This window comes from Lobosporangium transversale (assembly GCF_002105155.1).
Source record: "Lobosporangium transversale strain NRRL 3116 chromosome Unknown BCR41scaffold_3, whole genome shotgun sequence".
NCBI classification, from domain to species: Eukaryota; Fungi; Mortierellomycota; class Mortierellomycetes; order Mortierellales; family Mortierellaceae; genus Lobosporangium; species Lobosporangium transversale.
Window position 1 is genome coordinate 587,709 of NW_019028981.1, and position 23,363 is coordinate 611,071.

General features: G+C 41.1%; 3 protein-coding genes across 3 annotated transcripts; all 3 read right to left on the reverse strand.

Moving 5' to 3' along the window:
- Positions 1-1,300: 1,300 nt before the first annotated feature.
- BCR41DRAFT_345827 (camp-dependent protein kinase A) lies at positions 1,301-4,595 on the reverse strand. Its single transcript, XM_022022793.1, has 2 exons — positions 3,880-4,595; positions 1,301-2,036 (listed from the first exon to the last, which is right to left on the reverse strand). Exons 1-2 carry the CDS (start codon positions 4,402-4,404, stop codon positions 1,374-1,376), a joined length of 1,188 nt encoding a protein of 395 aa, XP_021885453.1. The 5' UTR covers positions 4,405-4,595; the 3' UTR covers positions 1,301-1,373.
- Positions 4,596-8,438: 3,843 nt separating this feature from the next.
- On the reverse strand, positions 8,439-10,534 carry BCR41DRAFT_331435 (drug resistance transporter EmrB/QacA subfamily; the record flags this gene model as incomplete). Its single annotated transcript, XM_022021799.1, has 3 exons — positions 10,196-10,534; positions 9,943-10,073; positions 8,439-9,790 (listed from the first exon to the last, which is right to left on the reverse strand). Exons 1-3 carry the CDS (start codon positions 10,381-10,383, stop codon positions 8,439-8,441), a joined length of 1,671 nt encoding a protein of 556 aa, XP_021885454.1. The 5' UTR covers positions 10,384-10,534.
- Positions 10,535-14,316: 3,782 nt separating this feature from the next.
- On the reverse strand, positions 14,317-19,716 carry BCR41DRAFT_392203 (hypothetical protein; the record flags this gene model as incomplete). The annotated part of the gene is made up of 9 exons (XM_022028430.1): positions 14,317-14,462; positions 14,613-14,739; positions 14,850-15,754; positions 15,862-16,090; positions 16,199-16,791; positions 16,917-17,112; positions 17,217-17,470; positions 17,590-18,242; positions 19,499-19,716. The coding sequence occupies 9 exons, from the start codon at positions 19,714-19,716 to the stop codon at positions 14,317-14,319; spliced, it is 3,321 nt and encodes a 1,106-aa protein (XP_021885455.1).
- Between the last annotated feature and the right edge of the window lie 3,647 nt (positions 19,717-23,363).

Here is a 23,363-nt window from a genome sequence, read left to right on the forward strand (position 1 = left end):
ATGCAGTCTCTGTAACGCATTGCGGAAAAATCAGGGGCAAGAAAAAAATTACTAGACCCTCTTTGGGCGTTTTGGATAAGATTTCGATTAAAACATGTCACATCCAAATCCAAGAGGCGAAGCAAAAAAATGTGTTTTATTTTTATTCTCGAGAAATGCCCAATGTCCATACCAAGAATGAGTGGCTAAAATGATATAAAAACGCGTGGCTCTCAACATTCCCTTCGTCTAGATCTATGCTGTCTGAACAATTCCTCTTGCCTGCTGATGCAATAGTACTACGACGTAAGCACACAAACGATAAACACATAAATACACGACCTTCACTGCGAAAAAAAAATAAAATAAAATAAAATGTGGACAAGATAGAAAAATGTGTAATGTCATAAACTGTGTGTGCCTCGATGTCAACAAAGGACAGCTGCGCCATGTAAACTTGAGTAGAATTGTTTGTTGATGAGAAAACAATCGAAGTTCGAAGACTGAGGACCGAGGATCGAGGATCGACAGCTATTTTTGTCGTTCACTCTTTCTTTATTCTTCGCCCATCTTTGAATTTCGAGCAACCCAAACAATTACAAATAAAAAGCATGCAATTCTGTAATGTGTGTAATCTAGCATACAAAAAAGAAACCCTACTTAAATCGAACAAAGAAGTAAACAAAAAACCAAGAGCATGAAAGAAACCCAACTTTGCAAAAAAAAAAAAAAAAAAAAAACGTTGCTCCGAAAATAGAGATCACTTGCCTACGAATGTCAACGCCAACGCCAATGTTCATGCAAACAGTCTCTACTTTAGATGAGGACCAACTGATCATCTATGCCCGCCCTTGCTTCGCATCTGTCTTATCTGCAAGCTGCAGTGCACGTTTCAAATGCATCATCTCAAGTATAAAATGATTTCTTTTTTATGCCCCTGCGCATGCTTTTACTGTACTTGTCTGTTTTACAGCACGTTTACTAATACAAAAAAACCTCTAATTCATATGACGATGTATGCTTAAAAAAAAAAAAAAAAAAAACTTTTCGATTTCTCTGTGGCGATCTGGGCTTTTACTCTTGTTATTCGTCAACAAGAGATCGCTATCCGCTATTTCATCATTATTGTTGTGGAGCCAAGAAATGGCAGGCTTGAAAAAGATCACCTGGCTGCTGGGATCTTTTGGCCGCCTTTCAAGCCCAATCTCACACCCACTCCTTGCTTTGTTTCGCCTCTGACTACTATCTATGGTGAATATCACTTTGAAGCCTTCTTTTTTCCCCATTTTGCTCCTCTTTCACAAAAAAAAAAAAAGAGAGAGAGATTGCCTGTATCGTTTTTTCTTTTTTTTATGAATACTTTTTTTCTTTTTTCTTTTTTTTCTTCTCATCAATCAAAATCCTGGAAAGTACATTCCAAGTTCATCAACTTCACCCGGTGGATATATTCCATATGGTTCTGCATCCTCAGGGTAATCGTCGAAATTGCTGGCATCACCATCTCCCAAGATCGTCGGCCGATAGGGTGCCTCGATCTGTCTTGAATACACCATATCCCAGTTCACGCCCTCGAACCATACATGATTCTTAATATCAGTTGCTCCTCCTTTCAAATTTCCATAGCGCTTCGTCAGATCTGCTGTCAACAATCGCTTCAACAAATCCTTCAATTGTTGTGAAAAATGAGATGGATACCGAACCTTGCCTGTCATGATCTTGCCATACAATTTGATATGGTCCTCATCAAAAAATGGTGGGAAGCCTGCACACATCTCAAACATTAATACGCCCATCGACCACCAATCTACTGCTTTGCCATATCCCTTTGACTGAATAATCTCAGGCGCCAAATAATCAGGTGTTCCGCATAATGTCCATGTCATGTTCTGAGGTACATGTTTTGCAAAACCGAAATCTGTGATCTTGATATGTCCCATCGAATCCAACAACAGGTTCTCAGGCTTGAGATCTCGATAGATTACTGCGTGTGAATGTAGATATTCCAAAGCTAGAAGAACCTCACATGTGTAAAACCGAGCCACATGTTCAGGGAATCGCTGTTGTTGTTATTTTTTTTTAAAAAAAAAAAAAAAAAAAAAAAAAAAAAAATCCGATCCATTTTAAAAAAAGAAAAAGTAGCGTAGCGGTTTGGTTCCAAGATAATTCAGTTACGGGTTGAATGAAGATGCATCGATAGAAAGATAAAACAAATAAGAAAGGATCATTGGTTAGTTGGTCTGTCAAGCCATTGAAGCATAATATGCAGGACAATGAAAGTTTGAAGGGAATTAGGAATATTGAACACCAATAAGATCGCTTTGTTTTTAACAATTAGATTGCGCGGTAAAAAAAAGAAAGACATGAACTAAAAGAAAGAAGATGAGCAGGAGGGGAAGAAAATAGAAAATAGATTGCAGATGTTGATATAAGAAAAAGGAAGCTAGCAACATTTTTCTTTGCAGCTTTGTTCTTTGATTAGTACCAGGACAAGGGACTAATGAAGACAAAGGATAGCAGATATACACCATACACACAATTGCTTCTATAATCCATGCCCCATCTGGGAACATCTCATTGCACAACAGTAATCTCTTTGTACGCGTGCTCCCTAACTTTCTCCCATTCCGTCTCCCCCTGGATATCAAAGCTCTACTATCCGTCCCCAAAAATGATGCCAGGGCAAACTGATGATGAGGTCTCTTCTTCTTTGTCACTTTCTTCCTTTATAATGCTCATGCTTCCAATGTGTTTGGCACAAGTCTCGTCATCTTGCTCGCATGTGATGCGATATCATGAACATAAACGTGCTCATTCAAGGTAGACAGAAGAGATTACAGAAAAAAAAAAAAAAAAAAAAAAAGAGAGAAACGACGAATATCTTTTTTTTTTTTTTTTTTTTTTTTAATCTCCCGTTGCGCACACGCTCTCGCTATTTTCTCGCCTATCCTTTCATTTATGATTCCGTAGGTGATAAAAATAACAAAGATGTAGGAGAATGAAATAGATTCATGCAGACTCCAAAAACTGGGCAAGGGTTGCTCCTTGGTCATATCTCGTCCACACCTTTTCATTTTTTGTTGTACATGACATGTAGAAAGGAAATATGTAGCAAACAGACAGCAATAAACAACAAACAAAGATGAATAGATAAAACCCAAATTCCTCTCCAAAGACAAATTTTGCTCTTTTGTTCACGACGCAATGGTGCATCCATATTGATTTTTTCTTTTCCTTCTTTCTTCCGAAATGACAAAAAGTCAAGAGTACAAAGGGTACAACAACACAAAGTTTTGTACACTTTGTATTCAGATGAACAAATGTTCAAAAGAAAAAAGGAGGTACAAAAAAGAAACCCCTATTCAGCCCATTCAGAACAAAATACAAATGTGTGCGTGCACGACAATCCTCAATCCCAATCATCTCTTCCCATTCTCCCACCATGCCACTTTTTCTTTATACCTCTTCCCTTTCTCCATCCCCCAAAAACCTTTTTTATTTTGTCCCGAATGCTCAAAAGTACTTCAATCATGGTATGTATCGCATGTTCATACTGAACAACTATGCCTCCCTCTCCTTTCTTGCATCACACTTCATCTCATTCTCGCACATGCCCTTGCTCCATCTTTGCACTCTGTCCTACATTCTCTCTGATGATGCCAAGTTGCAGATGTATATGTGTATAAATATATAAAATAAAACAAAACGCATGCGCCGAGAGAGATGGGCGCGTTTTGTTTTGTTATGGCAGATAAAATAGATGGTGAACATGGCTGGTGCGCGTGTATGAACAAAAAAAAAAAAAAAAAAAAAAAAAGCACAACTTCAAAGGGTGAAGGTGATGATAATGGGAGCAATAAGGATAATATTAAAAAAAAAAAAAGAAAAAAGATCTCTCGTTACCTGGCTCTTCCTTAAAACTGAAAATAACTCGCCTCCGACGACATAGTCCATGACCATATAGAGGTTCCGAACATCTTGGAAGGTGCCCCACATGTTGATCAGGAATGGATGCTCAACACGTTCGAGGATCATTTTCTCGTTATTGGTGTGCTCTACTTGCTTCAGACGGACTACCTCGGTCTTCTTGAGTACCTTCATTGCATAAAACCGAGAATTGAATCGAGATTGAACTAGATGGACGCGACCGAAGGATCCTGTGCCGAGTGTTCGATGGATTCTAAAATCATCCAAGTTGAACTTGCGCCGGGTTGTTTGAGGAACCCGTTGCTGTACTTGTTGTTGTTGTTGCTGTTGTTGCTGTTGCTGTCTTAATTGCTCTTGTTGTTGTTGCTGTTGTTGTTGTTGTTGTTGTTGTTGAAGAAGCAACTGTTGTTGTTGCTTCTGTTGCTCTAGTTGTTGATGCTGCTCCAGCTGCTGACGCTCGGACAGAGTGGTTTCAGCAGAGACCATTTCAACTGATTGCATGCCAGAGTATAATGATGGTTGTAGTAGATGAGACTGATGAGACTGATGAGAATGAAAAGAATTCGATTTTGTTTGGGCTTTAAACGACGTGAACAAAACACGGATAAGGAAAGAAAAAAGAAAAAAAGAAAAAAAAGATAGTGGAGAGAAGGAATGGTTCAATTGGGATTGACATGTAAAAGAAAATAAAATAAAACGCGGTCAGGTCAAAAGCTTTTATTTTTTTTATTTTTATTTTTTTTAATATTGACACGGGATTAATACTTTCGTGTCCGTTTCGCGTCTTCCTTTCATTTTGCAAGGCCAACATCATCACCCTTTCCTTCTTCTTTTTCTCCTTCCCTTTCCTCTTTCTCTCATCCTCTTCCTCCGCTTCTTTCTCTCCTTCTCTCTTCTCTTCCTTTTCATCTGTAAACTCGTTCTTTACATTTGTTCAGACCATGTAACATCTCTCCATTTCATGCATTTGTATCGTTCAATAAACACTCTCTAATTTTTGTAACCCAAAGGGGAAACATGTAACACATGTGTATCAAATACCAATATGCATTGCCAGATTTGCTTATTTGCCTATCTCTTTTTCATCCTGCTCTCATTCCTCTCTCTCTCCCCTGCAAATCGATTTTCGTGTCATCGTCCAACGGCAATGGCAACGGAAAAAAAAAAAAAAAAAAAAAAAAAAAAAAGGAGAACACAAAGCTGTTTTAAGAACAGACACAACGTACATGTCATAATCTTCCAACGAGCAACGAAAATGGAAAAATAAACGGGAACGGGACAAAAGGGATGTAATCGCGTCTTTCCTTTTTTTTTTAATGTCTTTGTGTCCCCTTTTTTTTTATAATCAAACATGCATGTATCTTTAGTGTCCTATTTCACAAACAGAGAAGGGTTTTTACCTTTATGGGAACCTGAGTCTGTGTTGCCATGACGCCTTGCATTCAGAATGTCCGGTTCTACACCTTGACCTAACTTGTTCCTCTCAACAAGCATCGGTCCTACTTCATAAGCATATATTGGTGATAATGATAAGGAAGATGATGAAGATGACAACATTGAAGTTGATGTTGTTATAGAAGTTGTTGTTAATGAAGATAATGACAAGGTTGGTGAGGAAAACAAAAATAAAGGTGAGGATAAAGTAGTTTGCGCAGCGGAAAAAAATGAAGGCATTATCGACAGTTTTTTAAACGCTGAAAACGACGTTAATGAAGCAGCTCTCTTCCTTGAGGAAGGGATAGGAAATGTGGGAGTAGGAGGGGATGGTAATGGAGAGAGTGGTGGAGATGGGGATGGGGATGACATGGTCATGGTTGCGTGGGCTGTTGTAGTAGAAGTTATCGTGGTTGTGGCGCGTTTAAGGATCACAAACATAATTGGTGGACAGATACTCCACAAAAAAGCCAATTAATAAAGTAAGAGACTGAAAATGGTGGTTTGGCGCGCAATGTGGGTTCTAATTATTAGCTTGTTCAAGAAGAGCAGACGAAAGATTTAAAGATAAAGGAGTAATGCAAAGTAAAGGCAGAAGTAGTGGAGAAGAAGGCACTCTTTTTTTTTTAAAAAAAAAAATAAAAATAAAAATAAAAATAAGAGAGAGAAAAAGAGAGACTGATTGAGAGAAAAGAAAGATGGAGAAAACAAACGACATTGCTCACGCGACAATAAATAAAAACGATCCATAGGTACGATGGACGAAGATTCGGATGGACAAGGTTTTTTCCCCAGTGCCCAGTGTTGTTTACAGATTTGATGTTTACCAGTTTAAAGAAATGAACAGAGTATAACAACTGCATGTCACCGGGCATATATTTCATACATGCAAAAAAGAAAAACCCCTCAGACGACCAATTGACAAATGGGGGGGTAACGACCGCTCGGGTTGAGTAAGGTTGGGTTGGATTAGCTGATGCATATGATGCCATTTGCTCCCAAACTTGGACACAAATGAATGATGGCCATCTTTTCTTTCTGACTGCACATCCAACACCATTGGCCAAGACAGCAACAATAGCGAATGAACTGTTTATATCAGAGTAGATTCACATCACTAATAAACAAACAAATAAATAAAAAAGATCTTCCCATCTCTTCTTTGGCAAGATGTTGAATATTATTAATACTCTCGTTATTGTACTGCATGCATCCGACTTCACTTTCACATCCATAAAAGTACATGTGCATATTTGCTAACGAGGGCAATGAGTACAACACGAACCAAAAAAATTGGAGGGAAAAGTTGATGTAGAGAACCACAAAGACAAAGAAACATCAGGACTCTAACCACTTCCTTGTCTGTCAACTATCGCCCTCGTTTTCCCACAACACGTTAATTCGTGCGACAATAACATACTACGAGCTGTGTTTCCAACTCATCCAACTGGACTCTTTTTACTTTTCTCAACATGAAGATGTCACCATCGGGTAATACTCGGAAGCATGTAATAAAGCATGACAGCGGATACCGGCGACCTCTGTCAGAATGCTCAAGACTCATTCCTAAAGTCAATACAGTATTCATTGGAGAAGCAGCAATCGTAGGCTATGGTGAACAGAGATGGAAACTTGCAATCAGTAATAAGAATATGAGCCCGCAGCTTTTCATAGTGGCACATATTCAAGCTAATGTCGCCAGAGGATGCCTTGAAACTAGATGATTTCCCAACAGAGCTCCAGTATCCCCTTTGGTCCATCTTACCATCTCTTCAGCCTAGTAGCTTCTCGCTCTAGCCTCCCAAAGCCAGCATGCACATCACGACTATATACAATACGCCAGCACAATCCCTGGCATCCATCAAGATGAAACATGAACTGGATGTAGACCGCTCATGAGACAATTAATATTGCTCTACTGATGAAATGCCGCGATGGTGGCTGAGATTTGTGTACTGTACAAGAAGACCGTTCGTTCAGATTAATTGGTATTTAGGCCTACCTGAATCATGTTACACGAAATCATCATGCAGGGCAGAAGTCTTTGGAATGTTAATTTCTAACAATTTTGATGGCACCACTTCCTTCTACATTAATATTTCGTTATTATTTGAGCAATTGGCCTATATTGCTGGGTAAATTATTTTCAGCTGTTTTACTCCTCCCTTTTCCTAATATCTCTAGAACTGTTAGACATGCAGGCCGATGGATGGATCGTCAATGAGGGAGAGAGAAGGGACAAGAAGCTGGAAAGAAGCAAAAAGGAGTTCAGAAGCAGAAGTTAGGGCCGAGGTGAAGTTGTGGATGAAATGAGAGCATTTACAGATATAAGTTGGAGATATAAGATGACATGGGGAAATATCTTGTAAAATAATTGCAATATCTCTCATGATTGAAGGAAAGAAATCAAGAGATCGTCTTCAGTAATAATACTCACCCACGCTCACATTATGATCCCTATCCATCCCAGGGAGTAGGTATTGCCCAAATTCATAATGCTTACAAATGGGATCATTGGCACAAAATTATAGTATTCCTTGATGTATCGGATACGATTTCTTTTTTTTTCTAGCGTCGAGCATAACTATTCACTCACTCCCGACAGGATCGGTTTCTATGGCATGCAGTGGCATTATCTCGTGAATAATTTTGTCGAGAAATTTGCTTAACAGCGACATTTCTCAGTTTTCTTGTATTATAAATTAAACAACAACAATAATAATAATAATAATAAAAGACAGCGCTAGAATGACAAAAGGAATGAGGCGGTTGAGGTGTATTAGTGAATTATGAGCTGTGAATAAAGCAAGGCGAGAAAGAGAATATGCTTCTTGCATTGAGACAATAGCATGCATCTTCAAGACAAAATCGGGCATTTCATTTCAAGATGGTCCGTGCTAATCCCTCAACGCCGATTCATCTACACATGTTACATCTTGTTCTGAAAATAACAAACCCTTCTTCATCCCCATCATAACAAGATAACGAGCCATATTATGTCATTTTTAATGTTACAAAAAGGTGTTATATTGCTTAAGATGGACAATAAATATATTAATATACTGTGTACTTGCTGATTAGATTTAGTGTTGGTGGGTGCCTTAAGCAGCGCCCATGATGATCTCGGAAGGATCTAAGAGACGCAACTTGCGAATGAACAGCGATAACAAGAAGGCAGCACAGGCAATAGGTGTAATGCACTTGAAAATGAACTGGAATGTGTCCACATAGGTCATAACCACCATGTCTTTGATATCCATTTGCAACAACTTAACTGCTTCGGTCGATTCTCTAATATGAAACGCTTCAAGCACCGCCTGTGCTTCCTTGGGATAGCTATTGAAGAGACTGTCTCGATGGTTGTTGAACAGCGCTGAGCACATCGCGATACCGATCCCTCCTCCAATACTGTTGAAGAATCCACACAAAGCTGTCACTACCGCCATGTCCTCCTTCTCAACCGATGCCTGAGCTGCCAGCATACAGGTCTGCAAGATCAATCCGATACCCAAGCCCACAATCAACAGGTATCCGATCTGTTCACCCATATTCGAATCATATGCCAACAACGTGCACAGACCAACACCGACAGACATTACTGTTGTACCAATCCAGATGAAAATGCGATAATCCTTAAGCTTGGCTATCACAGCCCCAGAGGCAATTGACGAGACCACGAGACCCAAGACCATAGGCATCAAATGCAATCCTGAACTTCTCGCTCCAACCCCCTTAACGACTTGGAAATAGATGGGTGCATAAAAGATCACACCCAAAAAGGCCATGCCTGTCAAGAAATTGACTCCGAACAGTATGGTCACATTCATGTTCAAGAACAACCTTGGTGGAATGACTGGCTCGTATGCTCGGCTCTCAATCCATATCAACAGAGCTATCAAGACTGCAGCGACACAAAACAATGTGATGATCACAGGTGATCCCCATGCATATGTCGTACCGCCCCAGGTAATAGGCAACAACAGACAGATGACAGCGGCAATGATAAGTGCGGTACCCATATAATCGATACGAGCCAATTGTGTCTTCAGATCCTGGCGCTCGAATGGCAAGCGCAGGAAGATCAAGACCGAAGCAATCGTGACCACCCCCAAGGGCAAATTGATCAAGAAGCACCAACGCCAAGTGGTCTCTTCAACAAAGACACCTCCCAACAGAGGACCGATGACTGAAGAGATACCAAAGACTGACCAAATGATGGATTGGTACTTGGGACGCTCTTCCAATGGGAAGATATCCGAGATAATGATCAAAACAATCGATAACAGTCCAGATCCACCTAGACCCTGGATTGCTCGGAAGACAATCAGTACGGTCATCGAATTGGCTCCTCCAGCACCTGCTGATCCAACCATGAATGTCACACAGGCAAACAGAATCATCAACTTGCGGCCAAAGATGTCACTGAATTTGCCGTACAAAGGTTGGAAAGCATCTTTTTTTTTTTTTTTTTTTTTTTAGAAGGCAAGAAAGGGAAAAAGCTGGTTAGTAAAATGACTGATTATTTATTATGTTTATTTTATTTTATTTTATTTTTGTTGCTATTGCTTAAAAGCTCAGCATCCATTGTAACATTGTTTTACTTACTGTATGTGAGTAAATAGGAGGTGGCGACCCAACTCATTTGAGAACTTGCTTGAAAGTCTGAGGCAATCTTGGGAAGAGCTGTAGCAATAATGGTACCATCTAAGCTAGCCAGGAATGTAGCCATAGCAAGTCTACATGTCCATCAAGCGGTTTTTTTCTTTGGTTAATTCCGAAGCAGCCAAAAGATTTTCTGCGCTCCATTAATTTGCAATATGGGTAAAAGATTTGTCCATAAACGTTTAGAAAGACTTACCCGATGAAGAGAAGGATTGCAGCATTACGGCTAATCGCAGGGACAGGGGGTGCAGCTCCCTGACGCTCAACATCCAGACTGTCAACCTCTGTCTTTTGAGGATTAATCTGAGGTTGTGATGAATCCTCAACTGACTTCATTTGGATTTGCTCATTTCGTGTTGATTGTGAAGATATGGATGAAGGCATGCTGTCACTGTTTTATGCGCGTGTTATCCTTAGGAATAGATGGGTAGTATGCAAGGAAAGCTTGCGAGTATTTAACTGCCTCCTATCTTTCTTCAATTGTTTGTTATTGCTAAATCGATGTTTTAAAAAGAGTTGATAGAAGGAAATAATGGCATGTGAATGTCAAGAGGAGATGGATGGCTGGTGGAAACCTTAGTAGCAAAAAACTAGGAAAAAAAAAGAAAAAAAAAAGAAGAGAGAGAGGCCATTTTATAAATGTCAAGAAGACCATAGAAAAATATGGGACCACGATGATCGAAGAGTGAGAAAGCTTTAAAATAAACAAGAATTGAATGGTGTACGCACTCATGTGGAAGTAAATAAATGACTGAGCCTACAAAATGTTTATTCCTGTTTATTGTTTCCGTAGCCGCTCTTGGTGTTCAAAACGGGTTTGACAAAGGAAAACTGTGTATTGCGCAATGAGGGGCAAAAAGGGAACAAATAGGGATAGGTTCTACTTTATTATTGTTTTAATTATTCGGTAACTAGTGTTATAAACCACAGATTCACAGTGCAGAGTAGTCTTCTAACCGTACACACAGACTGCCGTCTTTGAAGAAAAACAAAAACTTGGTTTAATGGAAGCATCCATAGACTAGTATCCGCCTCGTATGATCAAGCGAAAAAAAAAAAAAAAAAAAAAAAAGAGGACCGATAGTGTCTCCATGTAACATATTCTTAATGGATTCAGACTCATTTAAACCTCATTTTTGGGGATCTGAGACCGATATACTTCATCCTAACTCCGCTCTGTACTGTGTGGACATGTACAACATAAACCGGTTTTTTTTCTTTTTTTTTTAAGCACACGTTTTCTTTCCGTCCATTCCCTACAGCGCAGTATTAAGTCAATAAACAGGTTTATCTCTTGAAGAAATAGGATAAAAAGGGAAGTGGATTGCCAAATCAGGCGATATAGAAAGGTACGCCATCTTCCCCCAAGCTCACTTGAAAATACACGAATGTATGGATCGACAATCGAACGTAAGAAGAATTGCTCTAAAATGAATTTGGATAAAATAAACAGTTCCATGGTATAAAAATACAAACCAGCATTTATAAATGTTCAGTCAGACTTCCATGTTGAAACGACATATATACTCTTGCGTACTCCCTTAAAACAAGAGCTTGTATTTAGGTGGGCATGCTATGACCCAGATATACATGTACATGAATATAATACACCAGGATCATTATCAGACATAAGGGGCTTTAGAAGCGAGAGAAACATGAGGAAGGAAGGGACAGAAGCGCAAAACATGGAAAACAAGTTTACCCTGAGTCAAGCCATGGAGTAACAGATGGCTTGATTGAGAAATATTTATTTGTTATTCTGGCGACCTGTTTCTTGTTTCCCTAATCCTGATCCATTCAACTTTTTTTCTTTTGCTGCTCTACTCATGCAGTTCCTCTTCATTAAATAGGGGCATACTGAGGGCTGAAGAAGGGCTGAAGTTGATTTCCACCTTCCATTTCTTTTTTTTTTTTTTCTCGATAAAAGAGTATTCAGGACTCGAACCACGCTGCACGATCATTGAAAACTAATCCCTGATCTATTCCTTTCTCGTCGTTATTAGTTGCGCGTCAAAACAAAAAAAAAAAAAAAAAAAAAAAAAAGGCTCGGCTGGGTGAGCTTTGATCATTGTCCAAGAAGTAATACTAGAACAGCTGGATTCCCAATCGCCACCTCATTACAGCCTCTCATTACAGTCTCTCCTTTCAGCCTCTTTTTAAAGTTTTTGCGTTTAGCATTCTTCAAATTTATTTTTCGGAAAGTTTTTCCTGGAGAACCGAAAGTCCTTAACGAGATAACTTTGACTGCGCCATTCGCTCCGAACTTTTCTCTTCCAAAAAAATCAAAAAAAAAAAAAAAAAAAAAAAGCATGTGACTGCTTTTTATTCGCCAGCGTTAAAATACTGTATTACGATAGAAGCAATGAGTGCATTAAAATGATGGAATTGTAGTTATGAGCACGGCTACTTTGTTGCCTTGCCTTCATAGATGTAGCACCCATTTCTTCCCATTACTTTTAAATACTAATGCTCCTAGATCGTTTGATTACACGTAGAGATCCATTCGCTTACTTGACTGCAACTGTTACCGCTATTGCTTCTTACACCCATGTTTTGTTGTAATAATAAAAAAGTGTGTGTGTCGGTAATGCACCTAGAAATATGCGGCCTTTGGTACAGGTAGAAAATGCTGATGAGGAAGTTTTATGGTGTGAAGTGCTGATGCTAAATACAAAAAAGTGGATGCCAGTCTAGGATCGTGTTTTTACGATGAATTGGGCTTTTGGCATTAACATGTCATTCAGAGGTCGAGGTCCAACTTCGGGTACGAGCACGAATTTTGGATCATGGAGCGTCCGTGTGCATATCGCTGAGGAGTAAAAACGACTGTGGCAACAGTTGCATTAGAAGAAGGTTTGACGGCAGTTGTCCCCAAGTCGCTGCTGTTGCTAATATGATTAGTTAGCTTCTCCATAAGGTAATAACAAAAACAACACAGATAATGAGGAAGTCCGAATGGAACGCTTGCGCCTCCTCCTTGACGCGTCCATCTCCTTGTTCACCCATCTTCATGCAGTATGCTTCCTGCTCTTCTATAGATCACCAGCTAGTCTTCTCTTTAGTATCACTATCTGCGTTTACCGCATTGTTCATTTACGAACTCGTATTTTGAGTCTTTGGGTCATCATCATTACTTTTATCGTTGCCTATCACCGTTATTAAGCAAATCACTTTTGGGGCTGTTGCTGGGTTGGCATACAGCTAGCTCTCATAACATTATTCCTTTATTCTTGCTCGCTTAATGATTTGTTTATTTATTTATGTGGTGCATATTCCAAATATTCATGCGAATACCAGGAACAGCTCTGTTCGACAAAACAAACTAAGGTTTTAGTGGATTGTAGTACACTCGCAGCTTTTCTGATTCAGGGTCGCATGAAGGTTGGGTGCAGTAGAGCATTGTACAAATGGTGCAACGGAAAACCGAACTCAAATGTCTATCATATGCGTTAGTGCAGTTGTATCTTAATGCTACTTCATATAGTGCTTCTATCCTTGAAGTACTTTAACCTTCCAAAGCTCTGACGACAAAGAACCGGATACTTATGATCCTTGCTTAGGAAGCATGATCAATCTCTGCAGACCTTTTACTATAACTGGACGTACATGGACGTCTTTTCAACATTGTTTTTACTTTTACAATTTACATACGCTTCTTTCTCATCATCAGATGAAATAATTCAATCAATATTTGAAAGCGAAGTCTCGAAATATGAGGCCACAAGGCAACGGTTCTTCGTATCGACAAGTTCCAGTACCCATCAGTGATGAGAAGCTTTTTCATATCTTAATGACACGCGCTAAATCTCGTCACAACGCGCATGTAAACGAGAAGCGATAAAGTGCGAAAGCTTCTTTCCACTACAACAGCACAAATCCGAGTGGTATTTCATCGAGTACTTTAGCCTCATCAGGCTTTTGTACGCTACATGACCAGCAGTAACTGGTTTATCAAGGCGCAGGAAGCAAAGACAGAAAGCCCAATTGCATTAGAGAGCAAGTCGAAAGTTGCAGTGATGACAGGGCATTAGGTATTGGAGATCATATGACCGGGCTGTTCACTGAACATAACTTCATTTGAATAATAGCTAGAGCAATTGTTGACAATTCTTTCTATTACAACATGTCCATCAGGTGCTCAGGAGTAGACGATAGTAAGCTTCTAGCGGAAAACATGAATATGTTTATGCAGTACCACCCATATTAGTTTTTAAGAGCAATAAAAAAGCAGGTCACTCTGTGTCTAATAGCGATGAGTCATTTAATATGCATTTATTCCAATACTTAGAATCCGTCGCTAAAAACCTCCTCGCCTTATTAGTTGAGTGCTTCGCGCTCCTCTTGGAAAGCATCCTCGTCTTTTGCTACTTGTATAATACAAAGCTCAGTATCAATGCCCAGGGACGTCAACAGATCAATCCAAATTCTTTGCTTGGACGAAAGACGATCGCCGGGACCTTTAACTACCACAATAAATCAAACAATAAATCAAACAAAAAAAAAGCTGTTTTTCAAACTCTGGCTTTCCCACTTTTTCTGCATCTGCTAAGTGTGAGATGAGTAGCATCAACTTAGCCACAAAACACATTTTCCCTTTTTTCCTTTTTCCATACCTTCGACAAACTTAACCAATTTCCTTTTGTAGTCCCAACAACATAGATCGGGCATGCCTGAACAGCGCTTACTGTATTCCTGAGCCATGACTTTGCAAATCTCAGACAAAGCTGTCCCACCGATGCACTTTTTATTGAAAAAAAAAAAAAAAAAAAAAAAAAAAAAAAAAAACATAATTTAAATTAAAATATTGGGCGCCTAAAGAGTGTCCTAATATATATACTTTGCATGCTTACCTCAGCAATCTCCAGCAGCTCAGTCTTTGTAAAGACCCAATTCACACCGACACAATAAACATTCTTCTCACGATACAAGTCATCATGCGTTTGCATCAAATTTAAATAAAAACATTCCTTTCTCTTCTTGGCCAAGACCTCCTCACGCCCATTTTCAGTTTGTTGCTGCTGTACCGTACATGGATGCCCAGCATCCTGTCCAGAAAACTCTTGCTTGATTGTATCATGAAACGATATTTCATTATTAACGCCCCTTTCCAATGTGTCTTTGTGGATTGATTTTGGTCTCTGCTGCCTATTCAGAAGAGGCTCATCTTCCTCACCTCCTTGTCCTCCTCTTTGCCCCTGTCTATTTTGATCTAAATTCACACGTTGTTCCTCTATGATTTTGGATTTTGCAATGTTCTCAAGGCGCTCCATGATCATCTCCTGTCTTTGCATGAAGAAGGCATCTGTTCTCAAATCCAACGGCTCCGTTTGGTACGAGGTCTCAAATACACCAGGCTGTGGCGAGAAGAGGATATCCCAAAACAACAATCCAAACAATGTAGACAGAATGTTGTTTTCTGAGTGGTAACCCATATATCCAAGGGTCTTGTAATAACTCAATGCAAGCTCTTCCACAGAGCAATCTGAACCATCAATATTTCTCCACAAAGGCCGCTGTTGTGCAATAATACGGGAGCCAGATAATCCTTCTCCTGTAGAGCTGGGTATGTACGAGTACGAATGCGAAGAAGCATAGCCTGGCGCTGCTGTGCCTGGAGTGTTGAGTCGCTCTCCTGTAAGAATGCGTGTCTGTGCCTTTCGAAGAGTAAGATACGAAAAATCATGTCTATCCCGGAAAGGGATCTTCAGTTCACTCTCTAAACGAATTAGCCTGCCTTGGATGAGCGTAGCATCCACTAATTTACAAAAAATACTGTATAAGTGCACTCACTTCAACAAAAAAATACTCGCTCTCATACTTTGAAGAGATCCGGCTAATAATAAAATTCACAGCATGACTCACCGGCATGAACATGCTTGTCACGGAGCGCCATCATACAGATCTGGTGCGCCTCTTTCTTTCCGAGTCGTTTCTGAAAAGCATAATTGGATTTGATGAGAGCTAGTCGCTCATACCATCCGCCTCGTTGTCCTAAACAGTATACATGCTGATCCAATAGTTCGTGCAGCAGGATTGATTCTTCTTCAAAGCGCTTTAAGAACGCAAACGCACGCAACTCCAATCTCAAGATCTGTGTATACACATATCCTATTCAATAAAACTTGCAACATTAACAAACGATGCAATAGAAGATAAAATTAAAGCCTATAGCCGACAGCACCACTAGCATCACTAATACATTTGACCATAGCTCACCAGGGGAAAAGCGCAAAAGGTAATAATTGGAACTTTTTTTTGAAATCTCCGTTTCTGTCGCAACGTATTCACTCCATGCACCTCTAATCCCTTCAGCCTCCTGGATCACTTTCTCATAAATCCCAATTACTTCTAGACGGCGCCGCTCCCGTTCTGTATCTTTACCCCTACTGACTGGTTCTCCATCAATACTATTCACATTAATGCCGTTGGTGGGCTTCCTGATTGGCTTGACAACTTTGCGAGGCTGCGGACTATTTAGCCCGCTAGCCTCGTTGCTCTCATCGCTCCGCACATACACCACTGATTCGCGTCCAGGCCCCATGGCAGATTCTATCAGCCTTGAGAGATCAAAGTGAAGTTTTATAGCTGCCTCGTATTTCAGAAGCTCTTCTCGATTTCGAAACACAGTGTTGGTCCTCGTGATTTCATAACTGGGAAAGGTGCGCTGGCCAATCTTAGCCAAAATAGCTTCTAAAAGTGCTGGTTTCTCTGTAAACTCTCGTGCACGATAGAATACAAGGTGTAAACGCTCAAAAACGGTCATGACGCTAGGGTATATTTTGATACAAGGGCCTTGCGTCCAAAATAAAACAAACAAAGAAAAAAATAAAAATGAGAGGATGAGAAACATTACCAAAGTTAAGATGGAGCTAGGTTCGTGATTAATACCATTTCATAGATACAGCTCCTTGCCTTACCAGAAATATCTATGATTTTATCTATGAGTGCATTATTCCTCTTTGCTGCGTCACCTGAGAAAGCGTGTGTCGCTAAGCCAGTCTTACGGCCAGCTCCATCGCCATTTACCGTCCCCCCTGGAGCTAAAAGCAGCCTCTTCGAGATGAATGCTTGCTGTCGAAAGTGCTCCAAGATGGTTGAGATCATTGCTCGTCTCTAAAGTGTCCCATATTCATAGCATTTATTGTCCAGTTAGCTTAGAAAAATTAGGATACTCCATCACACTACACTTTTTTTTTTTTTTTTTTTTTGGTGGTCACCTGCTTCCCTGACATTTTCTCCATAATACCAATTCTGCGCGCTAATAGCTTGAGTTCATCCATGGTCAGCATGGCAAGTGCGTCCTCCGGATCCTGGATAGCGCTCTTATCCATCACCAGCCCTGTCACGACCAGCTGCTGAACGGCAGACTTGAGATGTTCAATCTCCCGGTACCGGCCCTCTAATTTGTCCTGTCGCTGCCAAAACTCTTGTTTCCGTAGAAATAGTCGAACAAACAAATGCTTTGGGTCATCTACAATAGACGGAGAAAATTGGTGAAGTATTTCTTATAAATGTTTGTTTGATAATACTAAGAAATCACCGACTAGGTCCCTAATTAAAGGACGTAGCATATTCTTAATTGCTTGATACCTGGCAAAGCTCGATATGTCTCAATGATCGTGTGCTCCTCATCAGTGAAAAGAAATGCTTCTTCTGGAAGAACAGTATCTAGGGCTAGCTCAAATGCTGCCACATAAACTGTCTTCCACCTAAATGGCGGCGAAAGGAGGGTGTCTAAATTCCTGTCCTCATCTTGCGACTCTGACTTAGTCTGCAGTAGATCATCAACCATGGTGTCTGTTTGATCTAAAATTGATGGTGTTTCTGTATCTTCACAGTCCTGTTCATTGTTGGGATGACTAGCTTTAGAGGCTATAGCGCGCAAAACTACAGCGCCACTGTCATTTTCATCATCTTCGGGACTAGATAGGTCGTTAGTTTCTTCAAGTAGGGTATTCGAAACGCCTGTCAGGGTTTCAGTCTCAAATACATAGTTGGGTCCACTTCCATAGCCTACTAGTCTGTCACAAGGCTTTGAAGCTGTTAGATTGACCCTGATGACTGGTGGTTCCGATAGAAATGTGGAAGTTAAAAAAGCTGAGGAAGCTGAAGAGGAGGAATTTGAATGGATAATTTGGTGGCGTTGTACGTCAATTTGGTTGTGAGCAGAAGTAGGATTCTCCTGGGATGCCTTTTTGGAATGAGGGCGAACAGCATGACTACTAAAGTCTAATGGTAGCTGTCTTTTGGTGCCAGTTAGAGTTTCTGCTGTAGACGCCTTCCTTCCCGCCTTTTTATTTTGGGCAGTGGTAGCCTTAATTGTACCTCTCTTTTTCATGACAACAGAATGTAATAGAATGTGAATAAAAGAAGGAATGAGCATTCAAGAAGGACGACAATTGTTTTAATTTCGAGGCAAAGCACATTAAAATTTAAGGTTTGCCAGCCACCAAACTAGAGGAAACCATCCTTGCGGAAGAAATCCGTTCAAGCATCATATCACGAATGCTATTCATTCAATATTCAATAGAGAGGAGGCGCACGCTAGGACCGTGCTGCCAGGACCATTTTTTTTTTTTTTTTTTTTTTTGATAGTGAGTATCCACAAAGGTATGTAGGTTTTATTAAGACATTGGCTCTATAATTGTTGTGTTTAGTAGTGATTGCTCAATGACCTATGCGCGGCAGAGCCTCCTCCTAAATATTATTGTGGGCCTCACCAAGGGCATTACAAGTCCATATATGGTTATTGTCCTCATCTTCAGCCTTATAGACACAGCAAACTCGGTCCGGATAAAGAAGGTGTTGTCTTGCTTGCATAACATTAAGGGTAGGTAGCTTACCATGTCAATTCGGCTGACACCACACCTTGGCATGTAAAGTCTTGCGTTGTTGGGCGCAACGTCCTGTAGGTGTCATGGAATTGCTCTGTTTGAAGATTGGTGCTGGCCCTTGTACAATACTTCCTGTCAATCCTGGGGTTGCATACATAATAATATAATAATTACTCCCCTGTGTTCTGCTCTCTTACTAATACATTCTCCTTTAGGCCACTCTGCGCTGTTTTTCCTTTTCTTGATTCGTTTTATCTTCACTGGGTATATAGCAGTTGATCACCTGAATCTTTAATTGTCCTTTGAAATAGACTGCTCTCTGCTTCTGCGTGTGGTTATTCTCCCAGCATGCACTCATAGTCACTTGTGAATAATGAGACCGGATCCCGTGCCTTGAGTTTTCCCTTCCTTGCCTGTCAACCATCAAAATTTAGTCGTGTTTGTCTCTTGTAACACAATAACATCATATTCTTCCGACTCCCCGACGACAAAGTATTTCGAATTTTCTAGCTGTTAAAATTTCCTGTGTATTGAAGATTCCTAGCTTCAATCTATCATTCTTTCCATCTCTATTTACTGTCCTACGTGTTACTATGTTAGACATATTACTCATTTATAGAGGATTTTGAGGATTGCCCAACTATCACTACAGGCTTTAAGGGTACTGGTACTGTTTTTTAGCATCCCTGGGTGGCTCCATTAACGCCATAATAGTGGATAAAGTCTTGTCCGTGTCTAGGATGACTAGTCCACTGGTGTTCTGGCCTTTCTTTGACTTCATCGTGCTACGACTTGTGTCGGCGCTCAGATCAACTGCCATTAATTGCTCCTTAGGGTCAGTGATACCCATATTCTTTGAGAGCATTTGAATCACGATGGACATCAGTATCTGGACGGTCTGTGCAAGCTGCAATTACTCCTGTTGCATTCTAACGACAGTCTCCTCAAGTTGTCCAATTTTCTTTTCCAATACGTTTACATGATATTGATTTATCCATTTTGCAGCCCGCTTTGTCTTTGTGCATGTTCTCCATTTTGGCTGTTTCTTCCAGTGATCTGTGCAAATGTACGGTTAGCCGTGACCTTAAGCGCTCCACCCCTTGGCACTCTTTGACTGCCTGGATCTGAGCCTTAATCTTCTTTCTTCAATGTAAATTGTGCATACTTTTTGAATATGGCTTAGTTCACCGGACTCTCCACATCTTTTGTCTACTTTGTCTCCCCACATAGTTTCTTTCCCCCCTACTTTAATGGGTAACCTCATACGATTAACCATGTCTGCTTCTGATGAGAAATAAACGAATGCTACACGTAAACCTTTGTGTATTTTCCTTCTTTCGAGATAACCCTTGGGATAATCAGAAATTCAGCCTTATTTTCATCCAGAATCTCCTTCAAATCCAGAGGCATTGTTCCCATAAGGAGTTGAGACAGTTTCGCGACGTTTCGCAGCCCCTATACCACTTTCTCCTTTTCAATTGTGGTCAAACGAGCAAGATCTCTACCAACGAAATCCACCTTTTCTTTTCCGCTTGAATTTTTTTATACTTTCCTCTTGCCTAAAGAGAACCCTTGCCACCATTTTTGCATGGACGAGCTGGAATTTTTTCCACTTCGCCAAACTGGGCCATTACTGGTTTGAATTCATCAGTCCTGGGATAGACCGTATATCCCAACTGATCTGTCCTGTTCAGCGGTGCGTTGGTCCTGGTCGATTCTGGTAAGGATAGACTACTCCAAAGATGTTTCGTTTTCTTTGTCTCCTTTATAGTGAGTGAATTCCAGTGGGTTCTCTAGGTCACTCAGTATTTCAATGGCGACGCGAAAAACTTTTTGTCCGTTCTTATCTATGATACGGGTTAGTTCCTCCGTGCAATGGATACCTTGGTGGATGAGGACCTGCTGAAGTTCATCTCTTTTCATGGCGTAGGTATCACCATAGATCAGATCCACGGAGGCCATGGCCACGGAAAACCCCTCCTTAGTTCTCTGGACTTCAATCCACTATGTATTGTCATTCATTTCTTCGTCGTCTTCGTCAATTGCTACTCTCTCAATAGCAGCGTGCCCTTGCTCAGCATGCATTTGTTTTAATCCCTTTTGAGGCTGTAAGAACAGCGTTGGATGGGATTCGTTGCAATTAGGTGGTGGCCTCAGTACTTTGACTTGGTTTTTGCGCGTCCTAACCGTCAGAAGGAAGTTTTTGTCTTTTGGACTTGCTCATTCTGCTTGATTCTCCATCATCTAGTTGATGATGTTGATTTTTTTTCAGCAGTCCAGAATGTACTTGATGTCCCATCCTCCGGAGAGGATCGCTTTACAGTCGCCATAAGTCTAGTCACATTCCCTCGGTAAGCCCTTCAGGTGCCGTACGACTATTGCCAGAGCTCATCACTGTGTTTGACGTCGAAAATATACTGTTACAGGAAAGGAATTACCCCATCTTATCAACCGTCGCTGTCCTAGCAAGCTCTAAAACACTATTTTGTCTGCGACGGATGGGTCAAGCTTAGATCCTGGACAGCACCTGTCGCAATCCGCATCCATTGCCGTGCCACAAGGACAAAGGCCTTCTGCTGTCATAAATCCATATTCGTTGCTCCTGCCACCTCTTGGTTCAGTGTGTAGCACATGCTTCTACTTCGGTCGCACACCTTGGCCCTTCTCTTTTGTGATGGTTTTCTTACAGTGTGGCCTCCAAACCAACTTTGAAGCCCGCTGCCCAGGATAGCCAACGAACTTGTGAATCACTTTACGAGTGATAGATTGCGTTGTGCGGAACAAAGGGCCCATTTGTTTATCAAACTAAGCGGTATAATGCCCTAGTAGAGATCGCTGAAGTTCCATTTGAGATCAAAAGCACGATCAATTTTGTTGGTGCACTTAAAATCGCACATACTCCACTGATTCATGAGAGTCCTTGTAAATTCACGTCTCCGCCAGGGCTAACCCATCTCAGGCTCATGCTCGTGTGGCCATTGATGTATTTAGTAGTGGCTGCATGATCTCAGTGATCTATATGCGACTGAAAGTCTTTTTTTTTTTTTTTTTTTTTGATAACTGGGACCCATGAGGTCGTGAGGATTTATTAGAAATAGACTCTATAAATGGGTTGCCCTATTACTAAGGGTGTAAATAAAGCGTTTTCCAATAATTGGTCTTAACCGCATCGTTGAACTGTCACTATACAGCATCCTGTTCACAAACCACGTCAGCATGAGTGGTTGCTCTTGATCCCAACGGAACCTGTGACGAGCCCTGCTCCCTACTTGGCCTGTTGTGCGTGAAAGTCATCTTCTAGCCGCAGTTCTCAATCATCAAAAAACGACACCTTTTTTTTTTTTTTTTTTTTTTTTTTGATAACAAGGACCCACGAGGTCATGTAGGATTTATTTAGATGTTAGCTCTATAAATGGGTTGCCCCATTACTGGGGTCGCAAATAAAGCGGTATCCAATAATCGGCCGAAGCCGCATCGTCATACTGCCACAGTACTACATCCTGTTCATAAACCACGTCAGCATTGAGTAGACTTCCTTGGTCCCAGAGGACCTGTGGCACGGCTCTACTCCCTACTTGGCCTGTTGTGCGCGAAGGTCATCCTTTAGCCGCTGTCCTCAATCATCAAAAATTTACAGCTTTCCAGGCGCTCCATAATCGCCAATTCCACCTGCTGCCGGTAGCTTGCCGCCACTCGCCGGTCTGCCTCAGTCCTGATCGCCTTCACATCTGCTGTTCGTCGTTGTCCCTGGTGAGAGCCAAAGAATTCACCTCTGCTACGTCTGTGCCTCCCAACACAGTTGCGTCCCCTGGCGCGTTTGCTCACAGAGGTGATACCATTTTCTCTTTCCCAGTTGACGGTGACTTTGCAGCGTCTGTTCCAGATTTCAGTCCTGCCGAGTTCCTCGATTGACTTGACAAAGCGGCAAACAATGTACCTTGAGATCGATGCTGTGGTTCTGAAGATCGTCTTCCATTTTTGTATCAGTTCCTTCGGCACCAAACCGTGGTACAAGTCTTGGACAGTCCAGTGGGCATGCTCACCCTCGTTCCTCCGTCCCATATCCACATCTTCCTCACCAAACAGAGTGCTCGCATGTCGAATCTCTCTGACGCCCTTGAACATCGCTTCCAAAGAGCCCCAAATCACGTTGTCGGCTACAGGTGTAAACGAGGGGCCTCCTTTATTCAGGTTTGGCTCCTGTGTTTTCCCTTGTTTGTCTTCCCAGAGCTTCTTCTCCTTCACTAATGCTCTTTTGCCATCCTTCGTGATGAGTTCTATGGCCTGCTTCCAACCTTTCAATTGCTCGTCCAGTGTCATGGGACATCGCCAGAGGTGTTCTATGTCCTCCTGCTCCTGTTCACACATCCTGCAGATGTCAGTCTCATACAGGTCCGGTCGCCACTGCCTCATATAAGTGAGTGTAGGAAGCATACCATGGACCTTCTTTATTCTGTGCGCTCTCTTGTGACAATCTGCTGGGCTGGTGAAGAGGCCTCTAGGCGTGTTGCCATCGTGAAGAATATGCAG

Excerpts from the sequence above, each read along its gene's own strand:
- BCR41DRAFT_345827 (XM_022022793.1), bottom strand. The coding sequence starts at position 4,404 with ATGCAATCAGTTGAAATGGTCTCTGCTGAAACCACTCTGTCCGAGCGT. Across the intron at positions 2,037-3,879 it reads CAGTTTTAAGGAAGAGCCAG|CGATTCCCTGAACATGTGGC; the intron begins GTAACGAGAGAT and ends TAACAACAACAG.